The sequence below is a fragment of the Mus pahari genome, chromosome 3 (genome assembly GCF_900095145.1).
Source record: "Mus pahari chromosome 3, PAHARI_EIJ_v1.1, whole genome shotgun sequence".
In the NCBI taxonomy this organism is placed as follows: domain Eukaryota; kingdom Metazoa; phylum Chordata; class Mammalia; order Rodentia; family Muridae; genus Mus; species Mus pahari.
The window spans coordinates 126,510,786-126,528,597 of NC_034592.1; the positions used below are offsets into that span (position 1 = coordinate 126,510,786).

The 17,812-nt window shown below is 48.9% G+C and overlaps 1 protein-coding gene across 1 annotated transcript in view; it reads right to left on the reverse strand.

Annotated features, from left to right (window-relative positions):
* Window positions 1-5,008: 5,008 nt before the first annotated feature.
* Rrbp1 (ribosome binding protein 1) overlaps window positions 5,009-17,812 on the reverse strand; it is a 63,787-nt gene continuing 50,983 nt past the window's right edge. Inside the window, exons 11-24 of the mRNA XM_021193335.2 lie at window positions 15,439-15,529; window positions 14,658-14,750; window positions 12,806-12,898; window positions 12,645-12,728; window positions 12,420-12,509; window positions 11,811-11,903; window positions 11,639-11,710; window positions 10,920-11,015; window positions 9,935-10,018; window positions 8,154-8,249; window positions 7,410-7,493; window positions 6,963-7,061; window positions 6,018-6,161; window positions 5,009-5,541 (exon numbers count right to left, since the gene is read on the reverse strand). Of these exons, the coding sequence (XP_021048994.1) occupies window positions 5,506-5,541; window positions 6,018-6,161; window positions 6,963-7,061; window positions 7,410-7,493; window positions 8,154-8,249; window positions 9,935-10,018; window positions 10,920-11,015; window positions 11,639-11,710; window positions 11,811-11,903; window positions 12,420-12,509; window positions 12,645-12,728; window positions 12,806-12,898; window positions 14,658-14,750; window positions 15,439-15,529 (1,255 nt within the window). The 3' untranslated portion in view covers window positions 5,009-5,505. The remainder of the gene's footprint in view (window positions 5,542-6,017; window positions 6,162-6,962; window positions 7,062-7,409; window positions 7,494-8,153; window positions 8,250-9,934; window positions 10,019-10,919; window positions 11,016-11,638; window positions 11,711-11,810; window positions 11,904-12,419; window positions 12,510-12,644; window positions 12,729-12,805; window positions 12,899-14,657; window positions 14,751-15,438; window positions 15,530-17,812) is intronic.

A 17,812-nucleotide genomic window follows, 5' to 3' on the forward strand; every position in this document is an offset into this window, starting at 1 on the left:
CTAAATCCAGCCTCTAAAGTCTCACTGGTGTGGAATTAAACTCTTATTGGCCAAATGTCTGTTTTCATGAGGTGACTTGTTAAGCTCAGGATTTTTAATAACACNGTTCACAAAACAGTACAAGGCAATGTGACGAGAACTCCTCATCTTTGCTAACCTCAGCAGTTTCTTTTGTTTAGAAAAGTGATTGCAATCCATGTATAATTTTGACCCAAATTCTCTATTTTTCCTTGACTTAAACAAAATAATGAGATATAATTTTCTTTATAATGTGTACAACACCTAATATACACTAACAGCAGTAAGACTAAGCCAGGCAGTCTTAAAAAAATTCTATCAGATGTGTCATGAGACTGTTTCAGACTCGTGTCTGCTTAAAATTCACGCTGACCTTGCAGAGTACCAGAGCAAGGGACACGGCTTAGAGTGACTCTCTGTTTTAGAAATCATGGTATATCCTCAGGAGAACGTTCCGTGTCTTGCAACAACTAATTATATTGCAAATTATTAGGGCTTCATTGTAATCTACTCTATTAATGAAAAATGACAAAGCAGTGTACTGATAAGCCAAGGTGCTTTTGATCTGTAATTTCTTCAAAACTGCTGCATCTGGTACAGTAGACTGTGGAAGGGTGTTGATTATGTTTCCTCTGGGGTCTGGTAGGATGCAAATCCCTAGAGCAGTTTACCAGCTGTGTATGAAACTGAAGCAGGCACCATGGATGACACGGGACTGCCCAACAACACTTGGAAATGATTGTTAACATCACAGGCATGGCACAGAACACTGTAGAGATGCANAGTCAGTTGAACTTAGTAGCAATGCTGGCTTTATGTAATAAAGGAAGCATTTGTAACTTACCCTTTCTTTGTCTGATTATTTGTATGAGTTGGATGTAAAGAATCTGCCTTCTGTCTGTCTGTTTTTCTGTTGCTGTGATAAAGATCAAGTCTAAAAGCAACTTGAGGAAAGAGTTCATTTCATCTTACAACTTCCAGAATCCATCACTGAGGGAAGTCAGAACATGAACTCAAGAGATATGAAGGAATGCTGCTTACTGGCTTGCTCAGTTTGTTTTCTTACATACTCCAGGACCACAAGCCCAGAGGTAGTACTGCCCACACTGGGCTGGGCCCTTCTATGTCAATTATCAACTAAGAAAATGTCTCTAAAGACTTGTTACAGGGCAATCTAATGGGGGCATTTTGTCAACTGAGATTCCCTTTTCTCAGATGTGTCAAGTTGACACAAGATGAAACAAGCCAGTCTACCATCCTCAGGCAGTAAGCCTTCCAGGTTTGGGCACTTGATAGGATTAGGGTCATAGCACACTCCTCTGCTTAAATGAGAATGCAGTTGTAAAAGTTGGACATCCCTTTCCTATTCCAAGAAGATTTTGCAAGCAAAATGTAAGTTGCACTTTCATCAGACTCTGTTAAAAAAGTTGGCCACTTGTTGAGATTCATCCTGAATCTCTATGTAAAATAGCTTTCAGTAGCCATTGTAGCAGGCCTCATAGCCTATGAGACCAAGAATACTCCAGGAATTACCCACGGCTCTTTAGAAGTGTTTCTGCTTGTGGGGTATGGCTCCACTGCCTTTACCAACCACAGCTGTGCTCAGAAGTTCAGGCACATAGGTGTGTTGTGATGGTTTAAATATGCTTGGCCAGGGAGGTGTGGCCCTGTTGGAGTAGGTGTGTCACTGGGTGTGGCTTTAGACCCTCATCCTCGCTGCCTGAAAAAGCCAGTTATTCTGCTAGCAGCCTTCAGATGAAGATGTAGAACTGTCTCAGCTCCTCCTGCCTGGATGCTGTCATGTTCCTGCCTTGAAGATAATACACTGACCCAGTGAACCTGTAAGCCAGCCCCTATTAAATGTCACTTATAAGACTTGCCTTGGTCATGGTGTCTGTTCACAGCAGTAAAACCCTGACTAAGATGTGCGTAAGACAGGAGTGCTGCAGGAAGGGTTTTAAGCAATCTGTAAGTGCACATGGGGTAGAAATGGGGTAGATCCTAATGGTTCCTGGAACCCGTTTGTGTTCTGTAGGTGGCTTTTGCTAAGTTTCAAGGGACATGTAGTCTGAGTCCCAAGTTGTACTAACAATTATTTCAATTATAACAATTATAACAGTTAAGGTTTACCTATTCACATTGGTCAAGAACAAAACTGCTATGCACATGCCATTTCTTGACGATGTTTATACTCTCAAGGGTAAACATACTGTCTATATGGAAAGCCAACTTGGGGTTCACCTAATGGGTACTTTGGTTCCTGAGGAGGATACCTATGAGGCCAATGCAGACACTTCTATCAGGAGTTGGCTATGATGTTTGTTACTTCTGAGAGGATCAGTTTCTGGAAAGCAGTCGTGACTTGGATAGTCCAACCCATGGTCTTACTACAGAGCTGCCTAGGTCCCCCGCAGCAGCATCCCTGTAGCCCACTGGAGAATGAACCCATCAAGGATTTGGAACCATTTTGAAATAATAATACAGTTTGGGCTGCTACTGGAAGAAGGGACACTGTGTGTGACAGGATGTTCAGGGGAGCCAGGGTTCCTGGGACATGGTAGGGCAGCTGACCCGGGTACCTGGAAAGCTGCTGGTTAGTCCTCCTGTAGCCAGCACGGAGGTAAAGCAGTTCTAACTAGGCGGTTTGACTTGTAACGAGCTCAGGTATCATGACCCTGGCCCTGCTTCTGCCTTTATCCTCAATGTAAAGGTTGGGTTTTGTTTAGTGCAGTGGATAAGATGTCCAAGGGGTGGGAAGGCTATCGCTTTTTGGCCTTGAAACCCATTAGACCCAAACCTGAAGAGAGCTTACTCAGTGGGAAGGCATTTGTGGAGGGTGTCTGCCTCTTGCCTACTTTGGTATGTTGTCTGTTGTTCCTGTCCTTACTGCACTGCTTCCTTGTCCAGGTAGGCCCCATGAGGCTGCCTACAAGCCAGCATCTTGCCATGGACCAGGCTTTCAATGAGGGCCATGAGAGATGACCAGAGGAGCACACTTATCACAGCAGTGGTCTGCACAGTAGAGCTTCCCGCTTGGTTGGTGGTATGGGGCTTACGACCTTGGCCATCAAGGGCAGCTCTGGTGTGGGATGTTGTAAAGGGAAGCTTTTTGGTAGCCCAGGTGCTAGAGGAAGTAGGGCAGTCCTGGAGAGTGGTGTCTTAGAGATGACGCTTGTTCCCACCTCCTCTGTCAAGTGACTAGAAGCTGGGACTGCTTGAGCACCTCTTCCTTTAGTTTTGGTAGACTAGGAACTGTGACTGGGCAAGGCCCCTGTGGTGTCTGCCATGTTGAACAAGGTGGTAGCAATGGCCGCACCTACTAACCTCTCCCTCTGCACAAGGCCACTGCTCCGTGTGAGTTGCTTTTCGCTACATTTTAAGAGTCCTGTGGCGAGAAGCAACCTTGTTTAGGAACAGCTGGCTCTAGCTGAGGCAGGCAAGATCCAGTACACTACCGTGGCAGTTACAAATTCAGGCTCCCTCTGCTGGCCAGGGAAGGGCTGCTGCTGCTGCTGGGCAGGTTTCCAGGACTGGTGGGACCTTTGAGCCAGAGAGGCTTAAGTAGTGTGCTTATGGTGCCAGGCCAGCCTCCTACAGGCTGTCACTGGTAAACATGGCTCCCACTGTGGCCCGAGGAGAGGTGACAAGTAGAAGCCATGGCATCTTTGCACACCAATCCTGAAGCTTGGTAAGGGAACCTCGGTATCTTGCCACTTTTACTCAGTAGTGCCCCACTTCTGTGCCATCAGAGGCCATCGCCCTGGGCACAGGTGCTGTTAACCCCCCCCACTCCTGTGCCTAAGACCATCAGAAAACATGTTTATATGATTTATAACTGCCAAATTAGTTGTGAAGTAACAATGAAGATTGATGGTTTTAGGGGCACCACAGCATGAACTGTACTATAGGAAGGTTGAGAACTGACTTAGAGTTCCTGTGATTAAGGCACAGAGCTGGAGCCGCACACCATGTATTCCTGTAATTTCTACTCCGTCTCCCAGTAGGAAACCATGGGGCTTAAGGCTCAAGAGTTTCAGAGGCCCCTCTCCCCCTTGATCTCTTTGAAGGTTTTGTATTCCTTGCTTAAAAACTGTCTCCTACTGCCATGCCACATGACCTGATACCTCTCAGCCTTCCCTTTTCTTTCCCACCGACCCTTCCTCCCGTACCTTGTTCATTAACACACAGCAAAGCCATGTCTTAGTTCATAGGTGCTTCCCAAGCTGGGGCTCTGGTAGTGTCAAAACCTTGGTTTATGTTCTGTGGTGTGAGAAGGCTGCAAGAGACATGCATAGACATTTCCCAAGATTCCTGTGACAGCAGGAGTGCCACCTACCAACCCAGATTGCTCTGTAATGCAGAGCAGTGTGGAAATCACACCTTCTAGTCACCCTCGCCCCATAGGATGTATAGTGGCATCCAAGGGTCAGCTGTCCCTTGCCAAGTTCAGCCAGATTTCTTGGGATTTAGAGGACAAGTTAGGGGGTGGGAACTATTGCCTGGTGGAAGTTTAACAAGACTGGATGAAGCCTGGCACAGGGTCCAGAAGCTGCTCAGGGCCACTTGCTGGTGGCTCACACCCTACCGTGACTACTTTATACATAAACTCCATGTTTCCTCTGTGCAAGCCCATGTACCACTTGCACAAGACTCCCCTAGATCAGGTTATTGGGCCACCAAGAGCTCTGAGGTCACAGGAAGTCTAGAGTGGCTTCTGAGGGCCTATCCTGAGAACAGTTGCCCTGCACACACCCCACCACCCCACCTCCCAGCATACTTATGTATCCAGGTCCCTGCTCTGCCCGGGGAACTCTAATTTAGAAAGTGACAGGAGGGGGTGGGCAGGCAGCAAGCAGGGGACTCCAAGGCCTCAGATTCTGTCAAGGGTCCCAGTCTTCAGAAAAACTCATGTCTCAAGGGACAGCTATTCTTGGCTTTCCTCAGGCTCAGCAGCTAGATGGGAGAGGTCCAGCAGAAGACAAAACCCCAGTGCCGGGCAACACGTTGGTTTTAATGGCATTGACATCCAGGCAGTCACATGGCAGTTCTGCTTGGCAACTTCCAGGGGTAAGGGGCTGCAGCCTTGCTGGGCTGGGCTGAGGCCCTCCAGTCTGCTCAGCAGCCCCTGAGAACTCACCACCTGGCCTGTTGCTTCCCAACCCGGCCCCACTGAGAAATACAGACAATTGCACTGATTGACATAAACCCCGAGAGTCCTGGACTCCCAGCACACCCCGGCCTGTCAGCGTTGAGGAGGGCTTTGGCGTCTGCTCGAGGTGGTCCAGGGCTGCTCCCGGGAATAGTGTTTATCAAATGTGACAAAGGTTCTTTTACAGACTGGGGCTCCGCAAGGGTTATTTTTGTGGTTCTGAGACTTGTCCCCAACGGCTTCACTGGAAGTTGGGCCTGGATAACGCTGTGTTGGTTGGTTGATTTGTAAGGAATGTGTAAGGCATTTTGGTAAGTTGAACAGTTTGCCGAGGAGACTCAGACAGAGGTTCCCTCCTTTGAGCTGCTACCATCCTGCAAACAAAGTAGACATGTAAGGAAAGACCGGGACAGGAGTCAAGGCATACCCTCCTCCACTTCCCTGTGCCCAGGACTCATAAATCCTCAGAGAAAGCAGACCAGTCAGTCTGGAGGCCCAGAGTTGATTCCAGGGGCTGGGGGCGCATGCATAGGAACTGGGGTGACCCTATGATGAGAGGAATCTAAGGCACTGAGTGTAGCTGAGAATCTGGTTTTGCAGGGACTCCACACAGGCTGCAGGGTGAGGACAAGCCAGCAGTGCACATGTCAGTTGCTCTTATATATAGTTCTCTATTCCCAGTGTCCTGCTTCTCTGGGGCACCTAGACAGTAAAGCACTGGAGGCCTGGATAGCCCTGAAGTCCAGCCTTCACTGGGCACTCACTGCCCTGGACGCTAGCCCTGCAGCCTGCACTGGGCACTCACTGCCCTGGACGCTAGCCTGCAGTCCAGCCTGCACTGAGTACTCACTGCTTTTCCCAGTTGTTCTTGCAGCTTCTTCACTGTGTCTTTCTCTTTTGTCAGCTGCTCCTGGGTTGTCTTCAACAGCTCCTGAAGTTTGGTGGCAGCACGGCCCAGGTCACTTGTTAACCTCTTCTCTTTTTCTAGTCTCTCCTGTGGGCCAGAAGGTTCAAGCAGTCAGCTCTCACATGATATACCAGGAGGAAGAGCTAGCTCTGATGACTTCCGTGAATACAGGGAGCTATCTGGTTACTTAGTGCTGGCTGGCAGAAAGCCTTTGCTGACATTTCTGCCTGTGTTCTGTCAGCTTCTGCTATGCTCGGACAGCTTCCTGGCCTTATTGCCTACTGTGCACTGCCCAGTGTGAAGGCCACTACATGTGAAGCTGAACCATGACTTCGGGCTTACATTTAAATGACACTAATTTGTAACTGAGATATGACTTAGTTCTGGTCAAGGGCCTTCCACTAGGTGTAGCAAAGGAAGCCAGTGCCTGAGCTGTTCCCTCAGGATTGGCCCCTCTCCCAGAACAAGAATGACTGACTGGTAGTTTGAATAAGAATGGCCTCTACAGGCTCATATATTTGAATACTTAGTCATCAGAGAGTGGCACTATTTGAGAAGAATTAGGAGGTGTGGTTTATTGGAATAGGTGTGGCCTTGGAGGAAGTGTATCTCTGGGAGTAGGATATGAGCTTTCAAACCCCATGCAAAGTTCACTTTTTTGACCCATGGATCAGGATGTAGCTCTCAGCTCCTGCTCCAGTACCATGGATATTGCTATGATGAGAAATGAACCTCTGAACCTGTAAGCAAGCCCTTAATTAAACGTTTTCCTTTATCAGAGTTGTCTTGGTCATGGTGTCTCTTCACAGTAATAGACTAGTGACTAAGACAGTGACCAAAGTCTTGAAGACCTTCAAGTCCAAACTGTACCCCAGCTCCATCCTGTACCTTTAGCTGTGTAACCTCTTCTATTCCTGAAGACTCCAGGGGGCCAGCAGCACGGAGTTTCTCCAGCTCTTCTTGTATCCGACACGCTGTGCGTTGAGCCTTGTCAGAGAGGGGATACATCTGGGTGAGCTGCCTAGCAGTCAAACCTGGCTAAATTCACTGGGCTGGGGGAGGGGGAGGGCCATCCCCAGCCTAAGACAATAGCTCATGTTGATTCACATGGGCGAGAAGCTTTGAGATAACCCACAAGCATCCAGGCCTTCAGGACCTCCCAAAGATGTAGAAACCTACAAGGCTCCTGGGGCAGAGTCAGCACCAGTGCCCACACACTGGGTGCCCCATAGCTTCTTAGCCCAAGGTGCCTGGTGGGAAAGTTGGGAAGGACAGAGATGAGGCCCAAGCTCTCAAGATGCTTGTAGGAGCTGGGGCCATTAGGCGGAACCTAACCTCCTCAAACTCAGCTGTGAGCTTCTGCCGCCGTGTCTGCTCATCCTCCAGGGTGGCTTCTGTCCGTCCCAGCTGTGTTTTCAACTGTATGGAGATCCACAAATGTGACTGGAGAGGCTAGCAGAGGCCCCTCTGGGGCAGACTGAAACTGCAGGCTCCCCTTCAAGCTGTTTCTAGGACTCCCTGGGCCTTTCCCCACCCAAAGTCATTCTTAGCACTCTCATTTCTGGGGAGACAGTACCTCAAGACTCAGGAGAGAAGCAGAGAAGTTGCAAAGAGGTCCTGGGGGAAACATTACACTCTAAGCCTTTCACAGGACTAACAGGGCAGGAAAGACCCCAAAGCCACTAGGCAGGACATGGTCCACAATGGGAGCCCAATGATAGGTCCCTGCCTCTTGCTAACTGCTCTTGGTAACTGATCTTTTGGTCAAAACTCTGGAAGACAGATGTCTGGCTAGCAATGCCCCAGTAAAGGGCCACAGCTAAAGACAAATCCCCTTTGTGGCTAGACCCAAACCCAAGCTACAGACAGGTCCAGAAGTAAGGGCCAAGGGCCCTAGCCACCCGCCCTTAGCTCTGCACCTTTCCATTCTGGGTACTGTCACCCAGATGGAGCAGGATGGGAGGTGGCTAGCAGTGGGGATTGAAGTACCTGCACTCCGTTTAATCAGCACAAAGGCTGCCCACCCTGAGCACCACCTGATGTTAGGGACACATCTGAGGACCAGCTTATCACCCTAACCTTCATAGGGTCCTGCTCGGCTGGAGGGACAGCTGGAGACCCAGCCACGTCACCATCCTCTACGTGGCTCCTCATGTCACTCAACTGCTGCCTGACCTGAAACAGGGAGGGGTGGGTTTGTGCAAATACACACCAGTGCCATGCACCCATGCACGCACACAAGCACCCATGCACACACACAAGCACCCATGCACTCGCCAGAGATGGGGGGGGTTAAGGAGAGGGGTAGGGGAAGGGGAAGGGGGAGAGAGAGAGACTCCTTAGAGATGTAGGAAGAGTAAAGGTCTGCCATCTGTGGTCAATATTTAAGTTCCCTAGTGCAGGAGGGATACTCCACTCAGCATCTCAAAAGCCTTGAGGCTGACAAGCCCCTTGACTAATGAGAGCCATGTGTGTTTTTTGAAGTGACCCTGTAGGGCAACACCCCTCTCCCCCAGGAGCAACCACACAAAACCAGGGAGTCCACATGGACCAGAGGCAACTGACATGTCCCATTCCAATTATTCAAGGATGTACTGTACAGCCTTTTGGGGACCTAGACAAGATGGTAAGACCATCTTGCCTTGTAATTCTCCGGGTCCACCAGACCACTGGGCCACCCATCCAAAGGCCAGTAGAGTCACACAGGTTGCTTGGGAAAGGTCGAAGTCAGAAGGCCTGGGGACAGAACTCAAGTATAAGCTCTTTAGGAGACCTGGGTGGCCTCAGTCTCCACTTAAGTTTTACTCAGCCTTCCCAAAGGCCCCAGAGTGCAGAAAGAAAAGAGCACAGTTCAAAGGTGACAAGACCTCTTGGCAGGCACAGTCTGTGTACATGCCTTGCCTGGGCTGTGTCCCATGGGGTCGGGGTGAGAGTGGGGGGCTCTTACCCAGACCCAACCAAGCAAATGGCTGAGAATGGCAGCCTTAACTTTGGGAGGCTTGGCCCGGACAGCATCTACTTGTGGTGTGGTAGTCTGGGCAAGGCCTAAAACCTGGATCCAGTGAGCTGGGCTTAGGAGAAAGTGTGGAGACGGGTAGCCAAGCACACCAGAGCTGCTCTCCTGGACAGCACATGTTCAATCTCTAAATTTCAAATGTTGACATCTACTTCAAGGTTTTCAGAATGGCAGTGCAGATTAAAGGGAAGATAGCTGCAGCTGCACAGGCTGCCGCCTGCCGCCAGGCTGGGGATGAGGGTCCCTGTAAAGAGGGAGACCAAGCAGCTGGGACATGGGAACGGACACGGCAGGGGCAAACTGGAAAGACTGACTGTACTACAGAGGCGATCTGCACAGGGCCGCTCCTCACATCTGTACAGGTTTATCTGCTCTCAGTGCCTGGCAGAGGGCCAGAAGGAGCAGGTCATCCTGTATAATTGTAAGACTGACTGGCAAGGCCAGTTACATCATTGAAGCAGGAAAACATGCAGAAAGCACAGACATGCCAAAAGACTATAAAGGACCCTCTTGTGATATCAGGAGTCCTGTATCCTGGACTGCTCAGTTGACCAAACAGGCTACTAAGGCCTACATGTCCCACAGCCCATGGTCTTGAGCAGACACCAGATCTGCCCAAAGACAGGAAACGGAATGTGAACATCCTGGTCCCTGGAAGCTACAAGCCCAACTAAGAGTTTTAGGCAAACTGCTGTAGTCCCACTAAGCCTGCTCTACATGAATAATGTATGACATACCCTGCTTAGCTGCAGACACTCCACATGGATATCAAAACAGCACCATCAGGTTACATCACACGCATACCCCATATCATACACCCCTGCCCAGGACATAGTCAACCTACCAGGGCAAGCTCATCGCTTTGTTTCTGGGCTTCACTCTTGGCTTCATCCAGCTGAGACTGCGATTCTAGCAGAAGTTGCCTCAACTTGAGGGGAAACAATCAGATGAGGAGTAAAGGAGGGGGAAAATCCTAATGAGTCCACACCTAAACTTAAGCCAGAATCCAAGCCCTGGAGATTTACACAGCATAGGGACAGATGTCCTACAGGTACAATTTCCTACACCCAGGCTTTTCAGAAACACCTGTTTTGGTGGTTTTAATGAAAATGGTCCCAATAGGCCTTCAGGGAGTGGCACTATTAGGGGGCATGGTCTTGTGGGAATAAGTGTGGCTTTGCTAGAGGAGATGTGTCACTAGCAGGTGGGGTTTGATGTCTCAGAAGCTCACACCAGGCCTACTAGCTCACAGTCCACTTCCTGCTGCCTGCTGATCAAGATCCAGAACTCTCGGCTACGTCTCCAGCACTATGTCTGCCTGCATGCCATCATGCTTCCTACCATGACAATAATTAGACTAAACCTCTGAACTGTAAGCCAGCCCCAATTAAATGTTTCCCTTTATAAAAGCTGCCAAAAGCCTAAGACACCTGCCCATTGTCTCATGTTAAAGAGCAAAAATTTGCAATCAAAACTAGACTAAAGGTACCAGGCTTGAACTCCTGAAATCAGAAGACAGAGACTGATTAAAATCCAGTGTTAGCTAAAAATGACCACAGCAAGCCAGGCAGAGAGGTCACATGCTGATGGGCCAGCCAGAGCATGAGGGGCCACTCTCACAAAGAAGGCTTTGCCCCTGCCCTGCCTTGGAGCTGCCTTTCTGAAGTCTGCCCCAAGATGCCCAGGGCTATCAATCCAAAGTCTGAAAACGTAGCCCTTAAGGCTCCTGCTGACAAGCACTCAAACGGTAAAGGAATCACTGAGAATAATCTACTTTCCTGGGACAGAGGCCACACAGGAGCAGGACTTGGAATGATGGGTTCACTCACCCCTGCCACCTCCTTGGCATAATTCTGACACTCTGCACTGGCCGCTGCCATGTGCTTCTCTAGCTCCGCTTCCAGATGTGATGTGTGTTCCCTTACCTGGACAGGGACAGACATGGACACCAGTCAGTCTCTCACTAGCCAGCAGAGGCCCTAACCAATACAGTGGGAATGTTAGGTGCAAACTCTGGCTGGTCCTGAAACAAGCAAGGGTAAAATGCCACCAGGTAAGCTGAGGTCAGTAAGGAAACCATCCCTGGTGAGAAAGCCTGTCCCTCACCCCACTGAACAGCGAACTGAAATTCCAGTCCTGCTGGGTCCTCCCAAGTCCTTAGGCTTCAGGAGGAGTGGGCAGAACAGTTCTTAGATGTATACAGGCAAAGCTTAGGCTAGAGAGCACCTTTACAAAGGCCAAAGTTTGATGCAGTATCTTAAAGAGCATCAGGCCTCTTAATTTTTGACTAATTCTTAATTCTGAAGTTTACAACTAAAGCCACTGCTGGCCAGAATTATACAGCCCATGGCTCTGAGGCCACTAAGGCAGTAAAAGTTCATCACTGAGGCCACATAGGACAAAGCCCTTGCTTAGAGGACAACAGCCTCCTTGGACATGTGCTCCATGAGGAAAAAAAGAACAAGGAACCATGCAATCTTTGCGTGGCTGTCAGAATATGACCAGCAAATTCACAGAACAGAAAACCCTCGGAAAGAGAAAGACACACCTGATCTGAGCTTTCAAGTTCTCCTTTTAGCTTCTCCACAATGTCTTCTAGATGTTTCACTGTGACCCGTGACTACAAGAGAGAAGACTCATCAGGCGTGTGACTCTGGCTGGAGGTCCCTTAGGGTCGGGTGGATGAGTCATACAGGCTGGGGTTATGTAGGCAGCCCTACCTTGTGCAGCTCCTCCTCGGCAGCTCCCACCTTGGCCTTCCACACTCGCTCTTCCTCCTCCACACTCTTCTGCAGGTCTTTGAGCATGCCCTCCTGGAGGGGAGGCGACACTGAGGTAGGCTCTCTCCTTCCTTAGTTTGACCAACACATACTATCTTCTTGAGTCTTAGCAGCATTATTGTGCCCTGCTGTCTAATTCAGTGTCACAGGCATCCCTGGCAGAACTATAGCAGGAAATGAAATCTGTAGCCCCAGTAAGGCTGCTAGAACTCCTACTGTTCTTGTACTCAAAGGGCTCAACCCTATTTACTCTGGGCCTACCTTGTTCTTACTCCTACCTGCCTGCCCAGGCATTCCCTGTTGAAACCACCTCTCCAGGCCCCAAACCTTAAACCCACTTATTTCTAACTTAAAAACAACAAAACCTCAAGAGCTTTCTTTATCCCCTTTACCATCCAACTAAAGAAATTCCAGAGAGGGCAATGGGGCTACTTGAGGTCACATAGAACCTTGCTATCTCCTGCCCCAAAGACCCCAAGCTCTGCCTGCTAGCAGTGCCCTAGGAACATCACGTCCCAGTCGCTACCAAGGTTGGCCCCTGTTGCTCACCGTCTCTGCCAGGATGGTGCGGTACTGGTCACATTCAGCCTGCAAAGAGTTTTGGGTCTCCTCAGCTTCCCTCAATTTCAAGACTGTGTCCTAAAGGCAGAGAGGTGAGGGGTGACCGGGTGTCTACTCAGTCTTCGTCTTGGCGACTCACTGAAGACTGGGTTCCCGTCCCTAGGGCCAGGGGGTTTAGACAGAGAAGACCAGGGCACAACAAATGTCACTCACCATGGAGGGCTCTAGGGGAGCAGGTGGTTTCTTCAGCAGCTCAGAGCCCTTCTCTTTGACTTCCTTTAGCCACTCAGCATAGTTCTAAAAGGAAACAGGCATGTGGGGCCAGGCTGTTCCCTGAGGTCTGTGGGGCCCAGGGGAGCTGTCCTCCTTCCTACCTGGTGTGCCGAGACGGAGAGCCCCGGGAGCAAGGCCAGCAGGGTCTCCTTGGTCTGGGCCTCAATCAGGTGCAGCTGCTTTTCTGACTCCTCCTGGAGGGTGGGGGAAGAGAAGGGCAGTACTCAGCCTCCGCCCTCAGAAGGGCGTTCTCACCACATGGGACGGACAGGTCAGAGGAGGCTAGGCTGTTTGGTCTGTGCCCCTGGTTACTGTGCACATCAGCAGATACACAGGTCCCATTAGCTTTCCTTTCCAGCTTGAGTGTACAAGAATATACACACACGGATAAAGACCAAGTATACACCTAGGGCAGGGTGGGGCAGGCTAGAAGGCGCCTGCTGTCATACCGGGTGGAAACTGCAGACAGTAGCAGGGCAGCTCCAGCAGTCACTGGGGTTAGGGCCAGTGGGAGACAGGGGCAGAGGCTGGGGGGGCTCACCTCCATCTACCCTAAAGAAAGGGACCAAATTCCCACCAAGCAGAGCTAAACCAACTTAGAGAACATAGTGGGGGTGACCAAAGCTTGATCCATCCCAAGTTGTGCCATGCCTAACACTCCTCTCTGGCCCTCCAGAGGGAGCCTGAGGTCTCCACCACTGAAAGCACAACGTCAGTAAAAGAGAATTAAAGGAACCACGAGGCAAAGCCCAGGACACCTGCATTCCCTGAGGACATAAATCTGAGGAATGGCTCCAGGGAACTTTGGCCTAAAACAAAGTGTTGTCTAAATCTCAGACACAGAACACTGGCAGTTAGTTCCACACCAGTTGGCATGGCTTTCCATGGCAAGGGCCATCGGAACTGTGAGCAGCAATCACTACCTACATCTGAGCCTTGAAGGCAAACCACTGAGAGGTGGGCCTCTGCCTGTGTTGCCGAAATCCAGGCAGGTAACAGCTGAGGCCACAACTTCCAAATCTGCCTTAGCACGGACTAGAAGATCACGAGTCATTTCTAGGGCTCAAAGTCTAAGACTCCAGGAATCTGATTTCAGCTGTAAGTGAATTCACTAAATCTGAGTTCATTACAGTGTGACCAATGCTAGCCCTTCCCAGGTTTTCCTCTGGCACCCTCGTGCTTCCCAGGAAACCCATGAGAGTCACTGCAAAGCCAGTCCTGTGGAGACAGACACTCCTGTGCACATGATGCTAGCAGGAGAAGCTTTCTGATGGGGTGGAAATGTGTGCAGGGGCGCAGTGGCTTTAGGGGACACTACTGCTAGGGATGAGACTCCACGCTGGCTTCCAAGTAACCAGGACACTAGAGGACTTTTCTGCCCAAATGTGTGCTGCTAAGATCATTTCCCTGACCAAGTAGTGGGAGTGGGTGGGTAGGGGAGCAGGGGCAGGGGTGGGGTATAGCATTTGAAATGTAAATAAAGAAAATAATAATATAAAGAAAAAGAAGAAGAAAAAGAAGAACACAGCTTGCCCCCAAAGAACTATTGCTGAACAGCTGAACAGTCCAGTTCCAAAAAAAAAAAAAAAAAAGATCGTTTTCCTGAGAGGCATTTTAAGTTCAGAGGGCCCAAGAAACAGGCAAAAAGGATAAAAACTACACAAAAGCCACATAACCCTGGGCTTGCTCAGAGTCTGCACTCCTCGAAACAGAGGAGAGGCAATCAAGGGCACAGATTTCTTTTCTCCATCTTAAGGAAATGTGAAAGGGAACTAAGAAGGGAAGAGAAGGAAAGAGACACAGGAACCTGGGAGATGCTAAGTTGAATATAGAAGTCACTCTGGGGCCAAGGGTATCCTATCCATGTGTTTCATCGAGTTAACTAAACCAGAGAGGTACTACTATTCCAGCCTTGGCCTGACCAAAGGACTCAGGATGGGCAGGTGCTCTGACCTTGGCCTGGGTTAGGGAGCGCAGTTTCTCCTCACAGGCCCGCTCAGCTAAGGCCAGTGCCTCCATGGCCTTCCAGTTCTTTTCCCGGAGGTCCTAGAGGAAACCAGAGAACGTTAGCAGCCCACATAGGGTGAGTCATAGCACAGTTCCCACAGGCTGCCTCAAACTGGTGTCAGCAAAGGCAGGACCCATGGAGCCTCCCTATCTCAGACCAAGGCACTTCACAGGACCTGCCAGGTACTAACTACCCTTTCCTCAGACTATGTGCACATGGCCTCACAGGGGAAGTGCTTAACACAAAGCCAGGTACTGTGGTCAGAGGTAGAAATTGTCAAGGCACAATGTAAAGCAGCCTGCCCTTTTCAGGAAACATTGGTCTGACGAAGCAGAGGGAAGCTTCCTGCCTCTAAACCAGAAAGCTGGCCCCTGGCACAGACCTGGTCTGGAGACTCCCTTAGGAAGCTCCAGTCCCTGTGGGAGGGCACTGGACAACGAGCACGCCCTGCTTATGACAAGTGCAAGCTCAGGAGATGTGGCATATTGCATCCCCAGCGCAGTCTGTGGGATAGCTGCTGGACTGTGTGAGTGAAGAGGCAGAAGAGAGGCTCACACACTGAGAATTCCTGGTGCCAACAATGGGAAAGGAGCTGGAGGGACAGCTAGGTCTTGTGGAGCCTGGGTGGTCTACTCGGAGGTGTCCTTGGGTGATTTCAGGAGGAAAACTCATAGCCTTCTCCCTCTGCCCCTTGATCCCACCCCAGTGTAGGCACCTTGCACTCACATTGTTCTTCCCTTTCTGTTGCTCCATAGCCTCCTTGAGCTCACTGGTTTCCTTCTCCAGACACGACACCTGTGACTCCAGCTCCTTGAGACTAAGGAGACATGATGAGGTTTCAGTCTTCACTGCCCGTGCATCTGGCCCAGACTGAGTCCTTCCCATCTGCCTGGGCAGAAGCTTTCAGAGAAGCCTGATAGTGGCCTGGATTCTTTCTCTACTTACCTTAAGTGCCAAGAGGAGGGTATGGACCCAAGTGAAAGCCAGAAGTAGTGTTTTTAAGACCTTCCTTTTTCTAGCCCTGGTCCTATCTTGGCACCACAGAACAAGTCAGCTGACCCTTCTCCATAGTGCATACCTGGCCCTCAGAACTGTGCCAAGGACTCAGGGCAGTTCTGTCACATTACCCACTGGAACTCTGGGCACCACTGCTCTTAGTATCTCTCAACTGACTTCTAACTTTTCTGAGACTTAAAAGGCTCCTTCTTCTCCTTAGTTTTGGAACTGAGGTTTATTGAATCAGCTGAAGACAACTTTCTAGTGCTCTCAGATGCAAAGACCCAGTGAGTTTCATTGACATTCATCATTCAGAAATAAAAACTAGCCTTTGGGTCTGGGTTGGTGACCTGAGCAGACCTTGGGCCCGAACTCTGCAGCCACTCCCACAATACCCAGGGGAAGCTCCACTCCCAGGCGCTCTTAACACACCCAGGATCTCAGGATCACAGAGACAGCTGGACTCTGAGGAGTTCTGACACAACCAGGATCACAGGAAGGACAGGCTCCAGTCAGATAAAGTGAGGACAGGTAGCACTAGAGATAACCAGAGGCAGAGGCAAGGGTAAGAACATAAGCAACAGAAACCAAGGTTACCTGGAATCATCAGAACCCAGTTCTCCCAACATATAAAGTCCTGGATACACCATCACATCAGAAAAGCAAGATTTGGATCTAAAATCACTTCTCATGATGATGATAGAGGACTTTAAGAAGGACATAAATAACTCCCTTAAAGAAATACAGGAGAACACAGGTAAACAGCTAGAAGCCCTTAAAGAGGAAACATAAAATTCCCTTAAAGAATTACAAGAAAACACAATCAAACAGGTGAAGGAAATGAACAAAACCATCTAAGATCTAAAAATGGAAATAGAAAACAATAAAGAAATCACAAAGGGAGACAATCCTGGAGTTAGTAGAAAACCTAGGAAAAAGAGCAGGTGTCACAGATGCAAGCATCACCAACAGAATACAAAAGAGAGAAGAGGGAATCTCAGGTGCAGAAGATAACATAGAAAACACTGACACAAAAGTCAAAGAAAATGCAAAGGGCAAAAAGCTCCTAACCCAAAACACCCAGGAAATCCAGGACACAATGAGAAGACCAAACCTAAGGATAATAGGTATAGAAGAGAGTGAAGATTCCCAACTTAAAGGGCCAGTAAGTATCTTCAACAAAATTATAGAAGAAAACTTCCCTAACCTAAAGAAAGAGATGCCTATGAACATACAAGAAGCCTACAGAACTCCAAATAGACTCGACCAGAAAAGAAATTCCTCCTGTCACATAATAATCAAAACACCAAATGCATTAAACAAAAAAGAACTTTAAAAGCAGTAAGGGGAAAATGTCAAGTAACATATAAAGGCAGACCTATCAGAATTACACCAGAGACTATGAAAGCTAGAAAATCCTGGGCAGATGTCATACAGACCCTAAGAGAACACAAATGCCAGCCCAGGCTACTAAACAGCTAAATTCTCAATTACCATAGATGGAGAAACCAAGATGTTCCATGACAAAGCCAAATTTACACAATATCTTTACACAAATCCAGCCCTACAAAGGATAATAAAGGGAAAACACCAACATAAGGAGGGGAACTACACCCTAGAAAAAGCAAGAAAGTAATCTTTCAACAAACCCAAAAGAAGATAGCCACACAAACATAATTCCACCTCTAACAAAAATAACAGGGAGTAACAATCACTTTTCCTTAATATCTCTTAACATCAATGGACTCAACTCCCCAATAAAAAGACATAGACTAACAGATTGGATACGTAATCAGGACCCAGCATTTTGCTGTATACAGGAAACACACCTCGGTGACTAAGACAGACACCACCCCAGAGTAAAAGGTTGAAAACTATTTTCCCAAGAAACAAGCTGGAGTACCCATTCTAATATTGACCAAAATCGACTCAATAGAAACAGATGTATAGAAAGAAGTTGGGCTCTTTGCACTTAGCACTCAAAATGAGCAGAATGCATAGAAACGAACACTTATCTAGGACTAACTGGCTATTCTGGGTCTTTTGTTGCTCCATATCAAATTGAGGGCTTTCTTTCTATTTATGTGAATGATGAGATGAGGAT